At 34.1% G+C, this 21,074-nt stretch overlaps 1 protein-coding gene across 8 annotated transcripts; it reads left to right on the top strand.

The window, feature by feature from the left end:
• Positions 1-502: 502 nt before the first annotated feature.
• Positions 503-5,424, top strand: LOC139861285 (calcium-transporting ATPase 2, plasma membrane-type-like). 8 transcript variants are annotated; one of them, XM_071849657.1, is made up of 8 exons: positions 509-685; positions 1,827-1,881; positions 2,004-3,654; positions 3,877-3,937; positions 4,101-4,259; positions 4,491-4,662; positions 4,747-5,045; positions 5,122-5,424. In XM_071849657.1, exons 1-8 carry the CDS (start codon positions 509-511, stop codon positions 5,395-5,397), a joined length of 2,850 nt encoding a protein of 949 aa, XP_071705758.1. In that variant the 3' UTR covers positions 5,398-5,424. The 8 variants fall into 8 exon arrangements, with proteins under 8 accessions (XP_071705759.1, XP_071705758.1, XP_071705754.1 ...); XM_071849658.1 differs by having other exon boundaries at positions 503-685; positions 2,004-3,937; XM_071849653.1 differs by having other exon boundaries at positions 1,830-1,881; positions 2,004-3,937.
• Positions 5,425-21,074: the final 15,650 nt, after the last annotated feature.

The following is a 21,074-nucleotide window of genomic DNA, read 5'->3' as shown; positions in this document are numbered from 1 at the left end:
AAAAAATTGCTGTCAAACATGCTCAAATTCGGCAACCCATTATCAACACAGATGAGAAAGGATCATGGACTAATTACATATCTACTTCAACAAATATATTGGCCTTGATTTCTATATTAGGCTATCTGCACTACACATAAGAAGCTTAGAACAAAATAAAAAATGCAAAATGAAAAAATAAAAAATAAAAAATAATACGGAGTAATAAATAAATAAAAAAGAGAGAGAAAGGCAAAGAGAGCCCGGTCATTCCGTTTTCCAGAACAATCGGATCAACTGACAACCATTTCGGATCATTGTTTTCTCTCCACACTCTGTTTTTCCTTGTTCAAACGGACACATCATAACTTTTTTTTTTACCGACTCTCCACCAATTTCTTCAACATTTGATTTTGATACCATGTTTATGGAAAAACAGATAATGATCAACATCCTTCTTCTTTTTATTTGATTCTTGGCATCCTGTTAATCTTTGATCGATTGATCGATCGTGTAGATTTTAAAGAAAATGGAAAGCTATTTGAAAGAGAATTTCGGCGGGGTAAAACCGAAGCATTCGACAGGCGAAAATTTGAAGAGATGGAGGACTCTATGTGGTGTTGTCAAGAACCGTAAACGAAGGTTTCGTTTCACTGCCAACCTACTCAAACGCGATGAGGCTGCAGCCATGCGTCGTTCTAATCAGGTCGTGCATGCTTCTCGTTATCGTTTCTGAATTTATTTACGTAAACACTTTATTTACTAACCACCGAGGCATTGCCTGAGTGGTTTTCAAGCCTTAGTAGGGGGACCCGTGATTAGTTGCCAAGCAACCCGAGTTCAATTCCAATAAGGGGAGGTTTTCTCCAGGAATTTTCCGCGATTAGTTGTCAAGCAACCCGGAACCAGCGATTAGTTGCCAAGCAAACCGGGTCAATTTGTCGTTAAAAAAAACACTTTATTTACTAATCCACAACATAACACGAACTATTTCCACAAATATATACATATTGTCCATCCCTTACAATGGCGACCCTATGTCCATCCCAAAGAGCATATTTATATATATACACAGTTACGGTTATCTCGGATTGCATTTAGGAAAAAGTAACCTACTTGAGAAAGAAGGGGTGAGCACTCTTGTCTTTCAACCCCTCTATACTATTCATGGTTGTGGGGCATTGTGTACTTACAACTTCTACAATAAGCAAATAAATGGGGTCGGTGCATGGCGAACGGAACGGTTCATCAAGCCATTTTAACCTTCCCTCCCTAAATAGGAATATGACTACTTTACAAATAAGGCTAATTACACCGCACCTGACTGTGATAGCCCCCTCGATACGGTATTGGAGCTTTATAACTAGTGGCCAGTTTCCGTTGCTAGAGCCTTTTCCCAATGCACGGAGCCCCAACGTGGGAGGTGTTAGTGGGAACTAGTGGTGTCCGGTGACACTTACTAGTCGATTTATATTTTTTTTTACAAAGTATACTTCTAATTGTATCGGACCCCGCATACTTTTAGGATTTATGTTTTTGATGTAAAATGATATTAACGTACCATTCAAATGTAATTAGTTTTGTGAAAAAACAAGACCCCGAACTTAAACTCATAACTTCAAGGTTAGAGGGACACCTGGAATACTGCTATTATATGTATGGTGTGTTTAATTAGAATATTAGTTACTGCCATGAACTGAAAAAATCCATGACATCATTATATATTAGTTCATATTTTTCAGCTAAAGTTGTATGATTCATAGATATGTTGCTAGTAAATTAATTAGTTTTCATTCGAAAATGTTACACACCGGTTGACTATCAAATCATACCTTGACTGCTTACAGGAGAAATTAAGAGTAGCTGTTTTGGTTTCAAAGGCTGCATTTCAGTTTTTACAAGGTGACTTTTTTAGTACTACTTTTTTTGTTATCTAGTACTATTTTATGGTATATAGTATACATGATACATGTATAATTGTATAATGTCATTTCTTCTAATTTGCTCCATTATAATGAGTACAGGGGCACAACCAGAACAAGAAGACTACACATTACCTGAAAAAGTCAAAGCCGCCGGTTTTGACATTTGTGCAGACGAAGTAGCCACCATTGTCGAAAACCATGACCCCAAGAAGCTAAAATATCACGGTGGAGTAGACGGTATCGCGAAAAAGCTTAAAACGTCAACAACGGACGGACTTTCAACCGAAGGGTTGAGTCGCAGACAAGAAATATTCGGAATTAACAAGTTTACAGAAGCTGCACAACGCAGTTTTTGGGTGTTTGTATGGGAAGCGCTTCAAGATACGACGTTAATGGTCCTTGCTGCATGTGCGTTTGTTTCGTTAATTGTTGGAATCGCAACAGAAGGTTGGCCGAAAGGTGCTCATGATGGTCTTGGTATTGTTGCTAGTATATTGTTGGTGGTATTCGTAACAGCGACTAGTGATTATCGTCAATCGTTACAGTTTAAAGATTTGGATAAAGAGAAAAAAAAGATAAGTATTCAAGTTACTAGAAACGCGTACAGACAAAAGATGTCGATATACGAGTTATTACCTGGTGATATTGTGCATCTTGCTATAGGTGATCAAGTCCCTGCAGATGGACTTTTTTTATCCGGTTTTTCGGTTTCCATTGATGAATCGAGCTTAACGGGTGAGAGTGAGCCGATAATGGTTAGTGGGGACCACCCGTATTTATTGTCTGGGACCAAGGTCCAAGACGGTTCGTGTAAAATGTTGGTAACAACGGTTGGTATGCGAACGCAATGGGGAAAGTTAATGGCGACGTTAAGCGAAGGTGGAGACGATGAAACGCCGTTACAGGTTAAACTTAACGGTGTCGCTTCGATTATAGGCAAAATCGGGCTTTTTTTCGCGATTGTGACATTCGCAGTCCTTGTGCAAAAGTTAGTTACGCGAAAGATTCTAGAAGGTTCTCACTGGAGGTGGTCGGGTGACGATGCGTTAGAACTGTTGGAGTATTTTGCGATTGCGGTCACAATTGTTGTCGTTGCTGTTCCAGAAGGGTTACCGTTAGCTGTTACGTTAAGTCTTGCGTTTGCGATGAAAAAAATGATGAACGATAAGGCGCTTGTTCGCCACCTGGCAGCTTGCGAGACTATGGGGTCTGCAACAACTATATGCAGTGATAAAACTGGGACGTTAACTACAAACCGCATGACTGTAGTGAAAGCTTGCATTTGTACAAAAACCATGGATCTAACGAAACAAGTTGCGAACGAGGTCCCTAATAACGCGTTAAAGCTTCTTATACAATCGATATTTACTAACACGGGAGGTGAAGTTGTCGTTAATCAACACGGGACCCGCGAAATGTTAGGAACCCCGACAGAAACCGCCATACTTGAATTTGGGTTGTCGCTAGGTGGTAATTTTCAAACCGAGCGCCAAAAGTATAAAATTGTTAGAGTCGAGCCGTTTAACTCAACGAAGAAACTAATGGGGGTGGTTCTGCAGCTTCCGGAAGGTGTTATACGAGCTCATTGCAAAGGTGCTTCGGAAATAATCTTGGCTAATTGCGATAAGATGATTAATGCGAACGGTGAAGTTGTTAATCTTGATGACGTGTCGCTTAATCAGTTGAAGGGTACGATTGATAAATTTGCTGGTGAAGCGCTTCGAACGCTATGTCTTGCTTATAAAGACCTTGAAAACGATGTTTCTCCTGAAACGCCGATTCCTGCTTCTGGGTACACGTGTATTGGAATTGTGGGTATTAAAGATCCCGTGCGTCCAGGTGTCAAGGAATCAGTGGCGCTTTGTCATGCGGCTGGTATAACTGTTCGTATGGTTACGGGTGACAATATAAATACTGCAAAAGCGATTGCAAAAGAATGTGGAATACTTACGGATGATGGTGTTGCGATTGAAGGTCCAGATTTTCGTGAAAAGGGTCTCGATGAATTGTACAGACTAATTCCCAAGATTCAGGTATGTAAAAAGTAAAATGTAAAACTGTAAAGTTAAAAAAATACAGTGTAATAATGACTTTTCTTAAACCGTATATTTTTTGTCTATGAACTATTAAATTGGGACGGAGGGGTATCTTTTAGTAAAACTATCTTAGTTGAAGGTGTTTGGTTGATTCGTTTAGGTGATGGCTCGATCGTCTCCTTTGGATAAGCATACTTTGGTGAAACACTTGAGAACAACCTTCGGTGAGGTTGTTGCAGTTACTGGTGACGGAACAAACGATGCCCCGGCACTTCATGAAGCAGATATCGGCCTTGCAATGGGTATTGCGGGGACCGAGGTTAGCAAAAAAATTTACAAATTTTAGTAATCTGTATTAATCAAGATTATACAGGTAGACCTGACCCGACCCATTTAGACCTAACCCATTTGACCCATCTAAAAAGTTTGACCTGTTTGACCTATGACCCGTTTCAACACAAACACGTTCGGGTCTCGACCTAACCCGCCTCGTTTTCTAGGTATAACTTGTACTATATGCATGTAAAAACATAATTTTTTCCATATTCAGGTAGCGAAAGAGAGTGCGGATGTTATTATTCTAGATGACAATTTCTCGACAATTGTGACGGTTGCCAAATGGGGACGATCGGTCTACATTAACATTCAAAAGTTTGTACAGTTTCAGTTGACAGTCAACGTTGTCGCGTTGATAGTCAACTTCACTTCAGCTTGTTTAACAGGTACATAATTAAATCATCTTCCGTATTCTATAAAGTTCATTTATTTCATGATTACGTCATGTTCTAACATAATTAAGAATTCAGGAAGCGCGCCGCTTACAGCCGTTCAACTTTTATGGGTCAACATGATCATGGATACGTTAGGAGCCCTAGCGCTAGCAACCGAACCTCCAAACGACGAGTTAATGAAACGACCGCCAGTTGGACGAAAGGGAAACTTTATCAGCAACGCAATGTGGCGAAATATATTGGGTCAATCATTGTACCAGTTCGTAGTAATATGGTTACTACAGTCGAAAGGAAAATCATTTTTTGGTCTTTATGGTGATGATTCTGATTTGATCCTTAATACCCTCATTTTCAACGCCTTCGTCTTCTGTCAGGTATATAATATGATTAGTTAGCATTATTTTATCCGCAAATTGTGAGATACCGTTAAAAAATACTCATACTGTGCAGCTTTTTAACGAGATAAATTCGAGAGAAATGGAGAAAGAAGACGTTACGGATGGTATATGGGACAACAACGTGTTTGTAAGCGTGATCTCAGCAACGTTTGTTTTCCAGGTGATTATCGTTGAGTATTTGGGTACATTTGCGAATACATCGCCATTAACGATCATTCAATGGTTGTTTAGCATATTTATTGGATATTTAAGCATGCCGATCGCTGTTTACTTGAAAAGGATCCCTGTTTGTATTGAAACAGTTGATCTTGATCCTTTAGATTATTAGAAATTTTTTAGGGTTTAGACTCAAGGTTATACTAAATTTTGATATTCTATGTATACAGTAGTGAGGGACATGTGAATTTAACTTTTGAATCAAATATCATGTAAAGTTTTCTTCTTAGCTTTTGAATCCAATCTCACATTGAGTAGCACCGATTCGCCTTTCTACTTTATTATTCGTTAAATGGTGATCGTGAGCACGTAAGATTTCAAGTTATGAGATCAAAAGATGAAAGATACAATCCGAAATAGAAACTTCATGTTCCAAAAAGGAATTGAATAAGCAATACAAGATTGATCATGCCAAGACTTGTAATAACTAACAAGGTGTTGTTACAATTACTATATTACTTATATCATTTAGTAATGTTTTTATAATTCTTTGTTACCGTGCCCGAGAGGTTGCAGATTCAAATCTTAAAGTGATCAAAGAAGGGTTGGGAAACAGACAAACAGTCACAGATTCTCCTAAATCAGTCACATACATCATAGTTAAAAATACTCGTTTAAGAAAAATCTCGTAACTTATTTTAAACATATTAAACATCAATATTACCTATTTCCAATAGTAAAAGAGGGACATATCACATACCATAAAGAGAGACAGACTCAAATTTCAAACAAAACCAAACCTATATCACTTTTTTATTTCCCACTCTATTATTTGAACAATTCTTGTCCACACAACAAATGCAAATAATTATTTCACACTGTATCAATTTAAAATTATAATGAGTCAGCACTCCCCCAAAATTCACAAAACTTCCTGATAATGCTAAAAACGAACATATATTTCATAGCATTATTCCTCAAGAAAGACAAGCTTTTAGTTGCAATTGTTCTATTTACAAGTGATTTTCGTTTAAATAATAAAAGGTGAAAACAAAAGACAGATTCGACGAATTGAAGACGCAAACGACCAAAAAGCTCAAAAGTACAAAATACAATCAAAGAGGTTCCAATTATTGATAAGAAACGTCTCAAAATTACAAGAGTACAAGATTCAAAACGCAAAGTACGAGATATTAAATTGTACGCAAGGACGTTCGAAAATCCGGAACCGGGACCAGAGTCAACTCTCAACGCTCGACGCAACGGACTAAAAATTACAAGTCAACTATGCACATAAATATAATATAATATTTAAATAATTCTTAAAAATTATTTATATATTATATTTATATTTAAATCCGTCGGCAAACAAAGAGCCAAGGCTGAGTGAGCTGTAAAAACGAACTCCGCGACTTGCGGAGTTCGAAGACTAAAAGAACCGCGACTCGCGGAGCTCACCTGGACGAAAATTCCTATAAAAGCCAGCGAATTCTGATCGTAAAAATATCCATAAAAATCTCCCTTTCTCTATATGTAAACGTAATATATATATATATATATATATATATATATATATATATATATATATATATATATATATATATATATATATATATATATATATATATATATTTAATTTTAATTTTAATTTTAATTATAATTCTAATAATAAGGGTATGTTAGCGAATGTTGTAAGGGTGTAAGTCGAAATTCTGTCTGTGTAACGCTACGCTATTTTTAATCATTGTAAGTTATGTTCAACCTTTTTAATTTAATGTCTCGTAGCTAAGTTATTATTATGCTTATTTAAAACGAAGTAATCATGATGTTGGGCTAATTACTAAAATTGGGTAATTGGGCTTTGTACCATAATTGGGGTTTGGACAAAAGAACGACACTTGTGGAAATTAGACTATGGGCTATTAATGGGCTTTATATTTGTTTAACTAAATGATAATTTGTTAATTTTAATATAAAGATTTACAATTGGACGTCCCTATAAATAACCATATACACTCGATCGGACACGATGGGCGGGGTATTTATATGTACGAATAATCGTTCATTTAACCGGACACGGGAATGGATTAATAGCCACTAGAATAATTAAAACAGGGGTGAAATTATGTACAAGGACACTTGGCATAATTGTTAACAAAGTATTAAAACCTTGGGTTACACGCAGTAGATAACCTGGTGTAATTATTAAACAAAGTATTAAAATCTTGTTACAGTTTAAGTCCCCAATTAGTTGGAATATTTAACTTCGGGTATAAGGATAATTTGACGAGGACACTCGCACTTTATATTTATGACTGATGGACTGTTATGGACAAAAACCAGACGGACATATTAAATAATTCAGGACAAAGGACAATTAACCCATGGGCATAAAGCTAAAATCAACACGTCAAACATCATGATTACGGAAGTTTAAATAAGCATAATTATCTTATTTCATATTTAATTTCCTTTATTTTATATTTAATTGCACTTCTAATTATCGCATTTTTATTTATTGTTATTGTATTTAATTGCACTTTTAATTATCGTACTTTTTAATTATCGCAAGTTTATTTTATCGCACTTTTATTTATCGCAATTTCATTATCGTTATTTACTTTACGCTTTAAATTAAGTCTTTTATTTATTTAATATTTTTACATTTTGTTTTAACTACAACTAAAGTTTTAAAATCGACAAACCGGTCATTAAACGGTAAAAACCCCCCTTTATAATAATAATATTACTTATATATATATTTGTATTTTTATAAAATAAAACTAATATAGCGTTAAGCTTTGTTAAAAGATTCCCTGTGGAACGAACCGGACTTACTAAAAACTACACTACTGTACGATTAGGTACACTGCCTATAAGTGTTGTAGCATGGTTTAAGTATATCCATTCTATAAATAAATAAATATCTTGTGTAAAATTGTATCATATTTAATAGTATTTTCTTGTAAAATATAAGCTATTTTATATACACCTCGCAGAACATCAAGTATTTTTTGGCGCCGCTGCCGGGGATCGCCGAAGCGAAACGCCACACATAATTAAAAAAAAATACGTTTTTGTAAAAATACGTTTTAAATATTCGAAAACATAAAAAGAAAAACAAAAATATAAATATTTTTAAGAGTTTGTTAAATATTTAATTTTTATAAAGTTTCTTTATTTTTATTTTATAAAAATATAAGTTTTATTTATTTTGTTTTTATTTTAAACATAAAATCAAAAAACTGAAAAAAAACATTTATAAATCTAGTTTTAAGAGTTTTATTTATAAAATTATAAAATATTTCTATTTTTATTTTAGGTTTTAAAATATAAGTTTTATTAAATTTATATAAATATATTTTATTTAAAACAGAAAAATAAATAAATAAAATATAAATAAAACTGGCCTGTTGAATTTTGACCTGCATCTCGTCTGAGCCTGAACCCTCCGCGACTCGCGGAGTTATTGAACCGGACCAACCGCGACTCGCGGAGCCGTCTGACACGGGCCACACAGAACCCTAATATCGCATTAATTACGGAGTATATTTTAATTTTTATTATTAACACCCTAATTAGGGTTTGTTTAGTTAATTAATATTAATTAATTTAGTTTTATTTATTTAATTTGTAATATTAAGTTTATTTAGTTTTATTAATATATAAAAATTAATAGTTTTATAAAATAAATAATATAAAAATAATATTTTTATAAAAATTGTACTTTTTACAACTTTTAGTATATTTTTATATTTTGTTCCTTTTTACTTGTTTTAGCGTAATATTTGTGTTTTTCGCTAGTATTTAGTTTTAAGATATATTTTTGTCATAGTTATTTTTATTTCTAGATTTTTAGGCTTTGCCGTAAAATTCCTTAAGTGCTTTTTCTTTAGACTAAGATTTAGGTGCTTTAGAATTTTGCGACGCTTTTTTAAGTTTTAATACCTTTTTAAGATATTGTCATTTGGGATATAGTTTTACTTGTAAGCTTTAATATATTTAGACGCCTTTTACTATGTATCAATTATCATTCCAATTAGTAATCTCAATTTGCGATTATAATTTTAAGTTAGTGGTAGTAATAAGGTTGGGTTAATCGAGTGTTTTTAAGTTCTATAAGTCATTTTTTTTTCTTTCTCTTTCTTATTTTTCGACATCTTTTTCTTTTTCGACCTTTTTCGACGCATTTTTTTTCTTTCTTATTTCTCGCCATTCTAGTTTTTAGGACATAGATTTTTATTCTACTTCTTATCTAAATTTCTTAAAATTACGAAAATTTATTTTAAGTGGTTAAATTGATAAACATCAAAATTTTCTGGTTCGTAGTAATAGTTGGATTTGTACGTGGACCGGGTTATTGGAGCCAAACAGTCCTCAATTATATTGAGACCAAACGAATCCTGCCCCTCTACTGCATCTTTTGGCTATTCGAAACGTGGGCAAAATCAGAAAAGTCTATTAATTGGATAACTTATATAATTTTTCTTTCCTTTTAAAAACTAATAGGATATTCAGTGAATGCACCGAGCAAGACGTTCACCACCTTTTGTACGTTCACCACCTGTAACTAGATCAAGACATCTAGCTAATATTACCGCCGTTGATTTTTCTTTAGAATCGTCAGCCAGTCAACCAAGTACTCCAAGTCAAATTTCCGATAATCCATTTTTTGAATCCGACCTCACAATTGAGAATCCGGAGAATATTCAGGGACGATTTGTAGATCCTGAACCATTAATTTTTCCTCCGGAACCACCAATCATTCAAACAGAGATTGTTGAGGAATGAACCATTAAATCAGAATCCTCTAGTGATTCCGATTCAACAAATTCAATTATGGAGAATCTGGAACCTTTAAGTATGGAAGACCGAATGAGAGCTAAACGCACTGGCCAAGGTCACGCAATTACTCATCCAGACATTAATGCGCCAGATTATGAAATCAAAGGACAAATTCTACATATGGTGACTAGTCAATGCCAATTTAGTGGTGCGCCGAAGGAAGATCCAAATGAACATCTTCGTAGCTTTAATAGGATCTGCACACAATTTAAAATCCGAGAAGTGGAAGATGAACAGATATATCTCATATTATTTCCCTGGACTTTAAAGGGAGAAGCCAAAGATTGGTTGGAATCGTTACCTGAAGGGGCGATTGATACATAGGACGTTTAAGTTGAAAAATTTCTTAAACAATTCTTTCCGGCATCTAAAGCCGTAAGACTTCAAGGAGAAATTGTTACGTTTACACAGAAACCGAATGAAACTCTATATGAGGCGTGGACAAGATTTGGAAAGTTATTAAGATGATGTCCGTAACATGGTTTAGACACCTGTCAAATAGTACAAATATTCTACCAAGAATGCGACATCACTACAAGAAAAGACATCGATATAGCAGCTGGTGGTTCTATTATGAAGAAAACCGAAACTGATGCTTATAAAATTATTAATAACACTGCTTCCCACTCACATGAGTGGCACCAAGAAAAAGATATCGTTAGATCATCTAAATCAGCTAGAGCCGATTCTAGCCATGACTTAGATTCCATTTCTGCAAAGATAGATGCTGTCGAGAGACGAATGAAAAAGATGACTAAAGATATCCACTCAATACAAATTAGTTGTGAGCAGTGTGGAGGACCACATTTGACAAAAGATTGTCTCAGTATTGAACTAACAATGGAACAAAGAGAGAATGTTTCATATCTAAACCAAAGGCCTGGAAATAATTATCAGAATAATTATCAACCGCCAAGACCAATTTACAATCAAAACCAGAATTATAACCGAAATGTTCCATACAACAACCAACAAGGTCCTAGCAATCAACAAGTATTCAACAATACTTACAATCAGCAAAGACCTAATTTTCAAAACAAACCACCACAAACCGATGATAAAAAGCCGAATTTAGAAGATATGATGACGAAGCTAGTTGAAACTCAAACGCAGTTTTTCACATCTCAAAAACAAACCAATGAACAAAATGCTCAAGCATTTAGAAATCAACAAGCTTCTATTCAAAACTTGGAATAAGAAGTAAGTAACCTAGCAAGGTTAATAGGTGAAAGAAAACCGGGAAGTCTACCTAGTGATACAAATGCTAACCCCCGGAATGAAACAGCTAAAGCTATTACCACAAGAAGTGGTACAACACTTAAACCACCTGAAATACCTGAAAATTCTGATGAAGCTATTCCTACTCCACAAGAACCACAACCTGAACAAGATAAGGAAAAAGAACCGGTAGTTGAAAAGGTTAATGAAGATAACACAGTTAAGGCTAAACCTTATGTTAAACCATACCAACCACCACTTCCTTACCCAAGTAAGATGAAAAAAGAGAAACTTGAAGCCGAGCAATCCAAATTCTTGGATATGTTTAAACAGATAAATGTAAATCTTCCTTTCATTGATGTGATTTCAGAAATGCCTAGATATGCTAAATTCTTGAAAGATCTAATATCGAATAGAAAGAAAATGGAAGAACTCTCGGCTGTTACTATGAATGCTAATTGTTCTGTAGTGCTGTTAAATAAGATACCAGAAAAACTATCTGATCCAGGAAGTTTCACAATTCCATGTTTTCTGGGTAGTCTTAGTTCAATAGAAGCATTGGCAGATTTAGGTGCTAGTATAAATTTAATGCCGTATTCACTATACGCTAAACTAGACCTTGGAGAATTGAAACCAACAAGAATAAGTATACAACTAGCCGATCGATCAATAAAATATCCTAGAGGGATAATGGAGAACATGCTAGTCAAAGTTGGTACTTTAGTATTTCCAGTAGATTTTGTTGTTCTGGACATGGAAGAAGATTCTCAAGTTCCTCTCATATTAGGAAGACCATTCTTAAACACGGCTAAAGCAATGATAGACGTGTTCGGTAAGAAATTGACCCTAAGTATAGAGGACGAGAGTGTTACCTTTTCAGTTGATAGAGCAATGCAACAACCGCAATCTGCAGATGATACATGTTATTATATTCAAACTATAGATTCACATGCAGAATTGTTGGAAGAATTTCCAAAATTACAAGGAACAGGAGAATGTTCTTTAGGAGAAGGTAATGAACCAATTGATAAAGCTGAAATGTTAGCTACACTTATAGCTAATGGATATGAACCAACAACAGAAGAAATTCAAATGCTAAAAGAAGAAGACAGATATCGATATAAATCATCGATAGAAGAACCTCCAACATTAGAGTTAAAGCCACTTCCAAACCATTTGGAATACGCTTATTTACATGGTGAATCTGAATTACCTGTAGTAATATCATCTTCTCTTACTAAAAATGAGAAATCACAACTCATTTCTGTATTGAAAGCTCATAAACCAGCCATTGCATGGAAGATTCATGATATTAAAGGAATAAGTCCTTCGTATTGCACACATAAAATCCTTATGGAAGAAGGTCATAAAACGTATGTGCAACGCCAACGAAGACTAAATCCGAATATGCAAGATGTAGTAAAAAAGAAATTATTAAACTGCTAGATGCAGGTTTAATTTATCCAATTTCTGATAGTTCATGGGTAAGCCCAGTTCAATGCGTACCTAAGAAGGGTGGCAAGACTGTCATTACAAATGAGAAAAATGAGCTTATTCCTACTAGGACTGTAACAGGATGGCGTGTTTGTATTGATTATAGAAAATTAAATGACGCCACCAGAAAAGATCACTTTCCCTTACCTTTCATTGATCAAATGTTGGAAAGATTAGCCGAAAATAGTTATTATTGTTTTCTTGATGGATTTTCCGGATATTTCCAAATTCCAATAGCACCCGAAGATCAAGAGAAAACCACGTTCACGTGCCCTTATGGTACTTTTGCTTACAAACGCATGCCATTTGGACTTTGTAATGCCCCTGCAACCTTTCAAAGGTGCATGATGGTGATTTTTCACGACATGATAGAAGAATGCATGGAAGTTTTCATGGATGACTTTTCAGTCTTCGGTGATACTTTTGAATCATGTCTAGTTAATCTGGAACGAATGCTTATTAGATGCGAACAATCAAATCTAGTACTTAATTGGGAGAAATGATATTTCATGGTTAAAGAAGGCATCGTTCTTGGTCATAAAATTTCAAAGGAAGGAATTCAAGTGGATAGAGCTAAAGTAGATGTAATTGCTAAACTTCCACATCCCACCAATGTTGAACTTATGTGCGATGCAAGTGATTTTGCAATGGGAGCCGTTTTAGGACAAAGGATTGAAAAACGATTTCAACCTATATATTATGCTAGTAAGATGTTACAAGGAGCACAAACGAATTACACAACTACTGAAAAAGAACTCCTTGCTATTGTCTTTGCTTTTGACAAACTTCGATCATATCTCGTTCTAGATAAAACGGTAGTCTATACCGACTATTCTGCTCTTAGATACTTATTTTCGAAACAAGATGCTAAACCAAGATTAATCCGTTGGATCTTACTCTTAGAAGAGTTTGATATTGAAATCCGAGATAAAAGAGGAGCAGAAAATCTCGCCGGTGATCATCTTTCTCGTCTTGAAAATCCCGAATTAGAAGTTCTAAATGAATCGGCCATACAAGACAACTTTCCTGATGAATATCTATTGAAGATAGATTATAATGAAATTCCATGGTTTGTAGACTATGCAAACTACTTAGTATGTGGATACCTTGAAAAAGGATTGTCGTACCAAAAACGAAAGAAATTCTTCAGTGATATAAAACACTATTTCTGGGAAGATCCACATTTGTTTAAAAGTTGTCCAGATGGAATAATACGCCGATGTGTATTTGGAGAAGAAGCTAGTAAAATTTTAAACCATTGTCACACAGGACCAACAGGAGGGCATTATGGGCCTCAACTAACAGCAAGAAAAGTTTATGATGCTGGATTCTATTGGCCTACAATTTACAAAGACGCACACCTTCTTTGCAAATCTTGTAATGCTTGTCAAAGGGCCGAAAAAATAAGTCAACGTGATGAAATGCCACAAAATGTCATTCAAGTATGTGAAGTATTTGACATTTGGGGTATTGACTTTATGGGTCCATTTCCAAAATCTCATAATAATCTCTATATTCTCATAGCCATTGATTATGTATCTAAATGGGCGGAAGCACAATCTCTCCCAACTAACGATGCACGAGTTGTAGTCAACTTTTTAAAACGTCTTTTTGCAAGGTTTGGAACACCGAAAGCTTTAATAAGTGATCGGGGTACTCATTTCTGTAATAATCAACTTGAGAAAGTTCTCAAAAGATTTGGAGTAACTCATAAAATCTCCACCGCATATCATCCACAAACAAGTGGACAAGTTGAAAATACCAACCGAGCTTTAAAACGTATTCTAGAAAAAACCGTAGGATCAAATCCGAAGGAATGGTCCATTAAATTGGAGGATGCACTCTGGGATTTTAGAACAGCCTACAAAACTCCAATTGGAACCACACCTTTTAGACTCGTTTATGGAAAAGCATGTCATCTTCTAGTAGAAATTGAACACAAAGCATGAAGACATGTAATCTTGATTTACATGAAGCTGGACGTCTACAGTTAAGTCAACTAAACGAAGTAGAAGAATTAAGACATGAAGCATACGAAAATTCATTAATCTATAAAGAAAGAACGAAGAAATGGCATGATAAAAGAATCAGAAGTTCAAAAGAATTCAAAGAAGGAGACAGAGTTCTTCTTTTCAATTCACGATTCAAGCTATTTCCTGGAAAATTGAAATCAAGATGGTCTGGACCATTCATAGTGAAAAGAGTTTTCCCATACGGAACAGTAGAATTGATAAATTCAAATGCAATTGAATTTAAAGTTAATGGTCACAAAGTTAAACACTACATAGATAGTCCGATGGAATTCGACAACGAAGTTAATCACAATTTCGATACCACAGCTAACTAAGTGTGGGGAGAATCAAGTATTTAAAGGATAATATGTATTTCTGTTAGAGTTAGATTGTCTGTTTTCGTGTAGTTCTCGAAAATGGAACCCGAATGGTCTTTCCCTAGCAGACCCTAAAGAACTAGTCTTCTCCCCCCATTATGAATTTTTTTTTTTTTTTTAGGTTTTTACGAAATGAAGACTGCCTGTGAACTAAACCATGGTCTAATGCTACACGCTTTGATCACTAAACGTAATAATGACACACTTCCGAGTGAACTAGTATCAGTAATCAGAGAAAGATTGGACGGAGTAAGAAAAGAATCCAGATGCGAAGATAATAAGTTACAATTTGGTAAAGGAAAATCAAAATCCGCAGCGAAAAGAAGAGCACGACACCTAGAAAGATGTCACAAATGCGGAAAATGGTCACATGGAGGTAAATGTTCAAAAAATCAAACCTATTCAAACACCGAATTTGTTACTTTATGCAGAGACGGACCATTCATATGTTTAGAAGAAAAAACACTGAATGCTCAAGGTTACGCCTATGTAGCCATGGAAAATCAATTAAACCGACTATCTTATGAATGGAATAGATCATATCACTAAGAATACTATTTCACAGGTAAATCTGTACAGTTTTTATTTTTATTTTTATTTTTATTTTTAACCTTTTGATAATAAACGCTAATTTGTTCGCTATAAAATATTAAATTGGTATTAAATAAAATTAGGTTTGGCGACCGAAATTATTGATATCATACAAAAATTTATTACATCACTGCGAAATTTAACGTTTATTCTTAAGGTATAAATATCTTTAATCAATCAACCCAAAATATTTTAAAAATTCGTCATGAGTTAAATTAGGTCATGGAACCGAAATTACTTTACCGAAAAGAGGGGCGTATGTTTTTGATAATATTTGATTGATTAAAGTGGGATAAAAGCCAAAAAGATTTTTAATTTTATTTTTACCATGTTTTTTTTAAATTAATATATAGTTATTAATTTAATATTGTAAACTTTTTAAATCAATATTTTTAAAATTGTAAATATTTGAAAAATTAATATTTTTAAGTTTGTATGTAATAGAACAAAAATATAATATAAGTTTGGTGTGAATTTATAATATGAATTTTTAATTTAAGTTTGGTGTGAATTTATAATATGAATTTTTAAATTAAGTTTGGTGTGAATTTTTAATTTTTAAAATATGAATTTTTAATTTTATGCATTTTTAATTTAAGTTTGGTGTGAATTTAAAAAACAAAAATTTACTTTATTTCACTAAGTTAAAAATATGATTTTTAAAATTCGTCATAAGTTGAAGACTAGGTCTTTGAACCGAAATTGCTTTACCCGAGGGAGGGACGAGAACTTTTATTATCATTATTTTTAATCTTATTGAATTAAAGTATGCCAAAAATATTAAAAAACCCAAAAATCTTAGCTTTTAAAACAATCGCTACAAAAGGACAAATTTTAAAATTTTGTCGAAGGACGGACTAGGACATCGATCCGAAATGACCTCGTCCTAAAACAAAGGAAAACAAAATTTTAAATTTATTTTATATTAGTTTTATAAGTTAAGATTTATAAAAAAAAAAAGCACCGCGACTCGCGGAGTTTGATGGGCAAAATCACCGCGACTCGCGGAGTTCAGAAATTACAGAAAAAAATAAAAACGCTGGAATCAGCTCAGTCCACACACAACACCCACATAAACTGCGAAAAATACCGAAAAATTACTCTCAAAATCGAATTTTTTCAACGAAAATCATCAAATCTTTTACTAAAATCATGTTGAGAAGGATGCTATCAAGGAATTACTCAAGAAAAACGGTAAATTTCTACACCTAAACACCATTTAATCCAAAAATTAGTGTTCTTGAGCAATTTTTTTCCCAATTCGATTTTAATGCTTTTTAGTGTAATTATGCTTAAATTGCTTGTGTATTATGCTTGTATAACCTAGATTGATGCTATTTAACATGATTAGAAGCCTTAAACTTCAAATTTTGAGTAATCTAGGATTTGTGTTCTTGAGCAATTTGGGGCTTTTTGATATAAACAGGTTATGGCCGATTTTTGTCATGAATTGTTGCTAAATTAAGTAGTGTAACATGTTTAGGTAGTTAAATGATCCAAACTTTGAGCCTAAACATGATTTTGAGAATTAAAGTGGACTTTTTCAAGTCTAAAATTCATGAACTTGATTTTTGAGAAATAATGCCATTTGAAACTTGTTTAAATGCTAGTAATGATTATTTTGACATGTTATTTGAGTTGAATGCTTATGAACTTGGCGAACATTTTCGTATATGCTTATTTGAAAAAGTGTAGATTTGATAAAAATATGAAAATGAGCTTAAGTTTGATATAAATTGAACATGTCATTGTAATTATTTTGATTGATGATTTTGCTGACACTAATGCATATTTGGATGCACAAAAATTGTGTTTGATGTGTTTTGCAGACTGAAAGAGGTGAATCTTCATCCCAAACTCGCAATGCTCCTGCTGAGAATACGAAACAACAGGAGGTGGATAACTACTACAAACAAGATATACCTCATCCAGTTATGACATTTTCTGATATGCACTTGGAAGATTTGCACCCGAACTTGAGATTTGACAGACATTGGATAGATTATCCAAAATACCAAAGAGGCTTGCATACTCTTCATTCTAAAGTTGTTGAAGTACCTAGGGTAATAGAATGGGGAACATTAGAAGCTGTAGAATTGGCCGGGCCAATTAGAGAATTTCTTACACAGAGGTATGGTAATTCTACTTTTAACGATTGGGTACGATTATTCAGCATGCGTAGACCTGTATATAAAGTATGGTGTGAAGAATTATTGTGTAGTATAGAAATAAATGATCGGGTAGCTAGTTTAACCGATCGATCTTTTATTAGATTTTTGTTAGGAGGTTCGATGCGCCACATGTCTCTACTAGACATGGCTCAGGCCTTACGTATATATACGCCTGAGGAGTTAGCATCTGCCGATTGTAGAGGGTTGATATTGAACGGTAGGAAAATTAATGAAAATTTTGATACGCATGGTGTATGGAGTCAAATGACTAGCCATCACCGATCTAAAGGGGGAAATTACTCTTATTTTGATATAGATAGAGCAGAGTTAAGAGTAATTCATAGGTTTTTAGCTAATTCGATTACACAAAGAGGTAAGAATAAGGAAAAGGTAAATGAACAGGATTTGTTTTACCACATGTGTATTCGAGACCCACAAAGCGCTGTAAGTATACCTTATTGTGTGGGTTATTATTTATTAGCTATGGTTAGGGGGATGAGACCGCATAGCATAATATGAGGTGGTATATTTATTACTTTGATTGCTGAATATCTCTTTGTGGATATAAGTCGGGGGGATTATTAATCGAAGAACCAGAACCCCACGATACAATTGGTTTAAATGTATACCATGGTGCTAAAGTTTTGAAGAGGCGAAATAACGCCGCAGTACGATATAATGGTAGACATCCACAGGTTGAGAGAAACCAACAGCCAGGTAATGTGGGAGGGGGAAATGAAATGACAGAAATGCAAAGGTTTATAGCTTCACAAGAGTATGAAAATGCTAGACATCGAGCATTTGAAGATTGGCAAGTTCATCAAAACCAAATCATTGCTCATTGCCAACATATAGGTAGAAACTATATTCCTACTCCATCGCCCGTATTTCCTCCCTGGTCTATAGAGATCCAACCACCGTATCCTACGTATAACCCAGCCGAAGCATTCTATAACACATACGGTTATGCATGGAACCCCTACTGGTATCAGTATCATCCCTAGTCTACTTAGTTTTATTTATTTTATTATTTGTAATGTTGATACATTTAATACTTATGTTAATATTGTAATAATTTTTATAATTTACTAATTTTTATTTTTAGATTTTAATAATGTTTGAATGTGGGGTAATATACCAAACTTTAAAAATATGTATATATGTTTGCAGTTTATCTTATGTACACAACAGGGTAAAACAACGCATTTTCAAAGACTAGCATTAAGTTCAGCAAAAGCAACTAATTTTGACGACAAGATGCAAAATAAATGTGATATAACAACAAGACGGAATGAACAAATGATATGCACCATTTATCATTCAGCAAACAAACACAAATATGTTTGAAAACTTTGGTAAAATTTAATCATTTCTACGCTAATCACCCTCAATAATTTAAATTGTTACTGATTTCTTGCAAATGAGGGCATTGCAAGATCTTAAGTGTGGGAAGGGGTTAAATTCTTTCGGATTTTTAAAATTTTTACTTTATACACTTGGTTACCATTAAAAATACTAGTAAAGCAGTAGTTGTATTAGAATCTAGTGCTCTCTGATAATAAAGAACAGCCCTAGTCTTATATACTGACTACCCAATTCTAGTAAAAATTTTCAAAATTTTCAACTAAATGAATTTAAAATCATGTTTATACATATTTATGAACGATAAAACAAGGTGTTAACACCGAAATTATTGTTACCTTGGAAAGGACATAAATTGAGAAACAAACCAAAATGTTAGAATTCATTTAAAGAATGGAATAGAAGAGAACAAAAAGGAAAATAAAAGCCAAGTGTGAAAAAATTACCAAGTTATCTTAAACATATGTCACATATTTCTGTAACAAATAAGTGAAAATACTTTTGTTTTGGACTAAATTAACTGTTTTACCCGATTTACTGTAATGAAAGATGGATCTACACGATGAATCAATTCCATCATTAAAAGGAAGTAAAGTCTTCCGAAAAAGACACGCGCTTCTTGATTTAGGTCATGAAGTTGTCGTCCAGACCAGCTGTAGGTTGATGAAAAATCTAGAAAAGTCATCTCTAAAATCAGCAGGAAATCCACGGACCTCAGCATAAAACAGGGTCGCCAAGTGGTCAGATTTATCCTAACCATGAGAAGGATTTATCTCGTACAATGGGGGGCACCGTGCAAATTAGCTGGATAAGACTAATGAATCAGATCTCCAGAAAGGATAATCTCCTTAAAGATCAAAAATCAGCTTTTAAGACTGATATTACTCAATCCTTGAGATTGACCTTAAAGATTGAGAATTCAAACTCATGGAATTCAATGATATCTAAACTCGAGCTTGAACGAGAAAATATTTTGATCAAAATTACAAACCGATTTGTTTTCTGAAAACCTATTTTCAATGCGTTCATTACCATTGAACGTAAAATCCTATGAATTCACCTGGAATTCATTAGGTCACCTGAACTAAATCGGGTGTCAACCGTAAGAACGGTGGTTGCATAGCATGGTCAAAGACAGGACCTTGTGCCAGACCGAAAAATTATAAGGGTGAGCTTTACTATTGCTCCTACCAAGGATAGTAATTGCGTCCGACACGTTATAAACCATAATTAAAAGCATGTCAGGGGACATTGCCTTAACAGTTGCTTGTTCAACGCTTTCCTTTACAACCGGACGGTAGTTTATCGAAAGGTAATATACGGAGCAAGTAAACTGGACGTGTTGCTTTCCTAATACAAGGTTAGCAAGTGAGTGACACAAAACCACAAGTTTTGAGCTAAAATTTTCAAATCTGAAACCCACCAAACCCACAAAAACAATTTGCAAACACCGGTGAAGGGTTATTCCGGAAAACTTATCTAGGGTAAAAGCTAGATTGAATTTTCAAAAAGATCAAATGTTTTCATAAAGATCCAATTTCCTTAATGGATCTAAATTTTATAGTCATGTGGGACTGTAAACCACATCGTTACTACCATTGTTTATATCGCCGTAAAGAAATCACTGATGTACAAAGTGTGAAGAATAAAGAAGTGATTCTTGTATTTCAAGACTATATTGCTTGAGGACAAGCAACGCCCAAGTGTGGGAATATTTGATAATGCTAAAAACGAACATATATTTCATAGCATTATTCCTCAAGAAAGACAAGCTTTTAG

Source organism: Rutidosis leptorrhynchoides, chromosome 8 (genome assembly GCF_046630445.1).
Source record: "Rutidosis leptorrhynchoides isolate AG116_Rl617_1_P2 chromosome 8, CSIRO_AGI_Rlap_v1, whole genome shotgun sequence".
NCBI lineage: Eukaryota > Viridiplantae > Streptophyta > Magnoliopsida > Asterales > Asteraceae > Rutidosis > Rutidosis leptorrhynchoides.
Note: the sequence above shows the minus strand (reverse complement) of the source record. Positions and strands in the feature narration are given on the sequence as shown.

Excerpts from the sequence above, each read along its gene's own strand:
- LOC139861285 (XM_071849651.1), top strand. The coding sequence starts at position 509 with ATGGAAAGCTATTTGAAAGAGAATTTCGGCGGGGTAAAACCGAAGCAT. Across the intron at positions 686-1,826 it reads CCATGCGTCGTTCTAATCAG|GAGAAATTAAGAGTAGCTGT; the intron begins GTCGTGCATGCT and ends GACTGCTTACAG. Across the intron at positions 3,938-4,100 it reads GACTAATTCCCAAGATTCAG|GTGATGGCTCGATCGTCTCC; the intron begins GTATGTAAAAAG and ends TGATTCGTTTAG.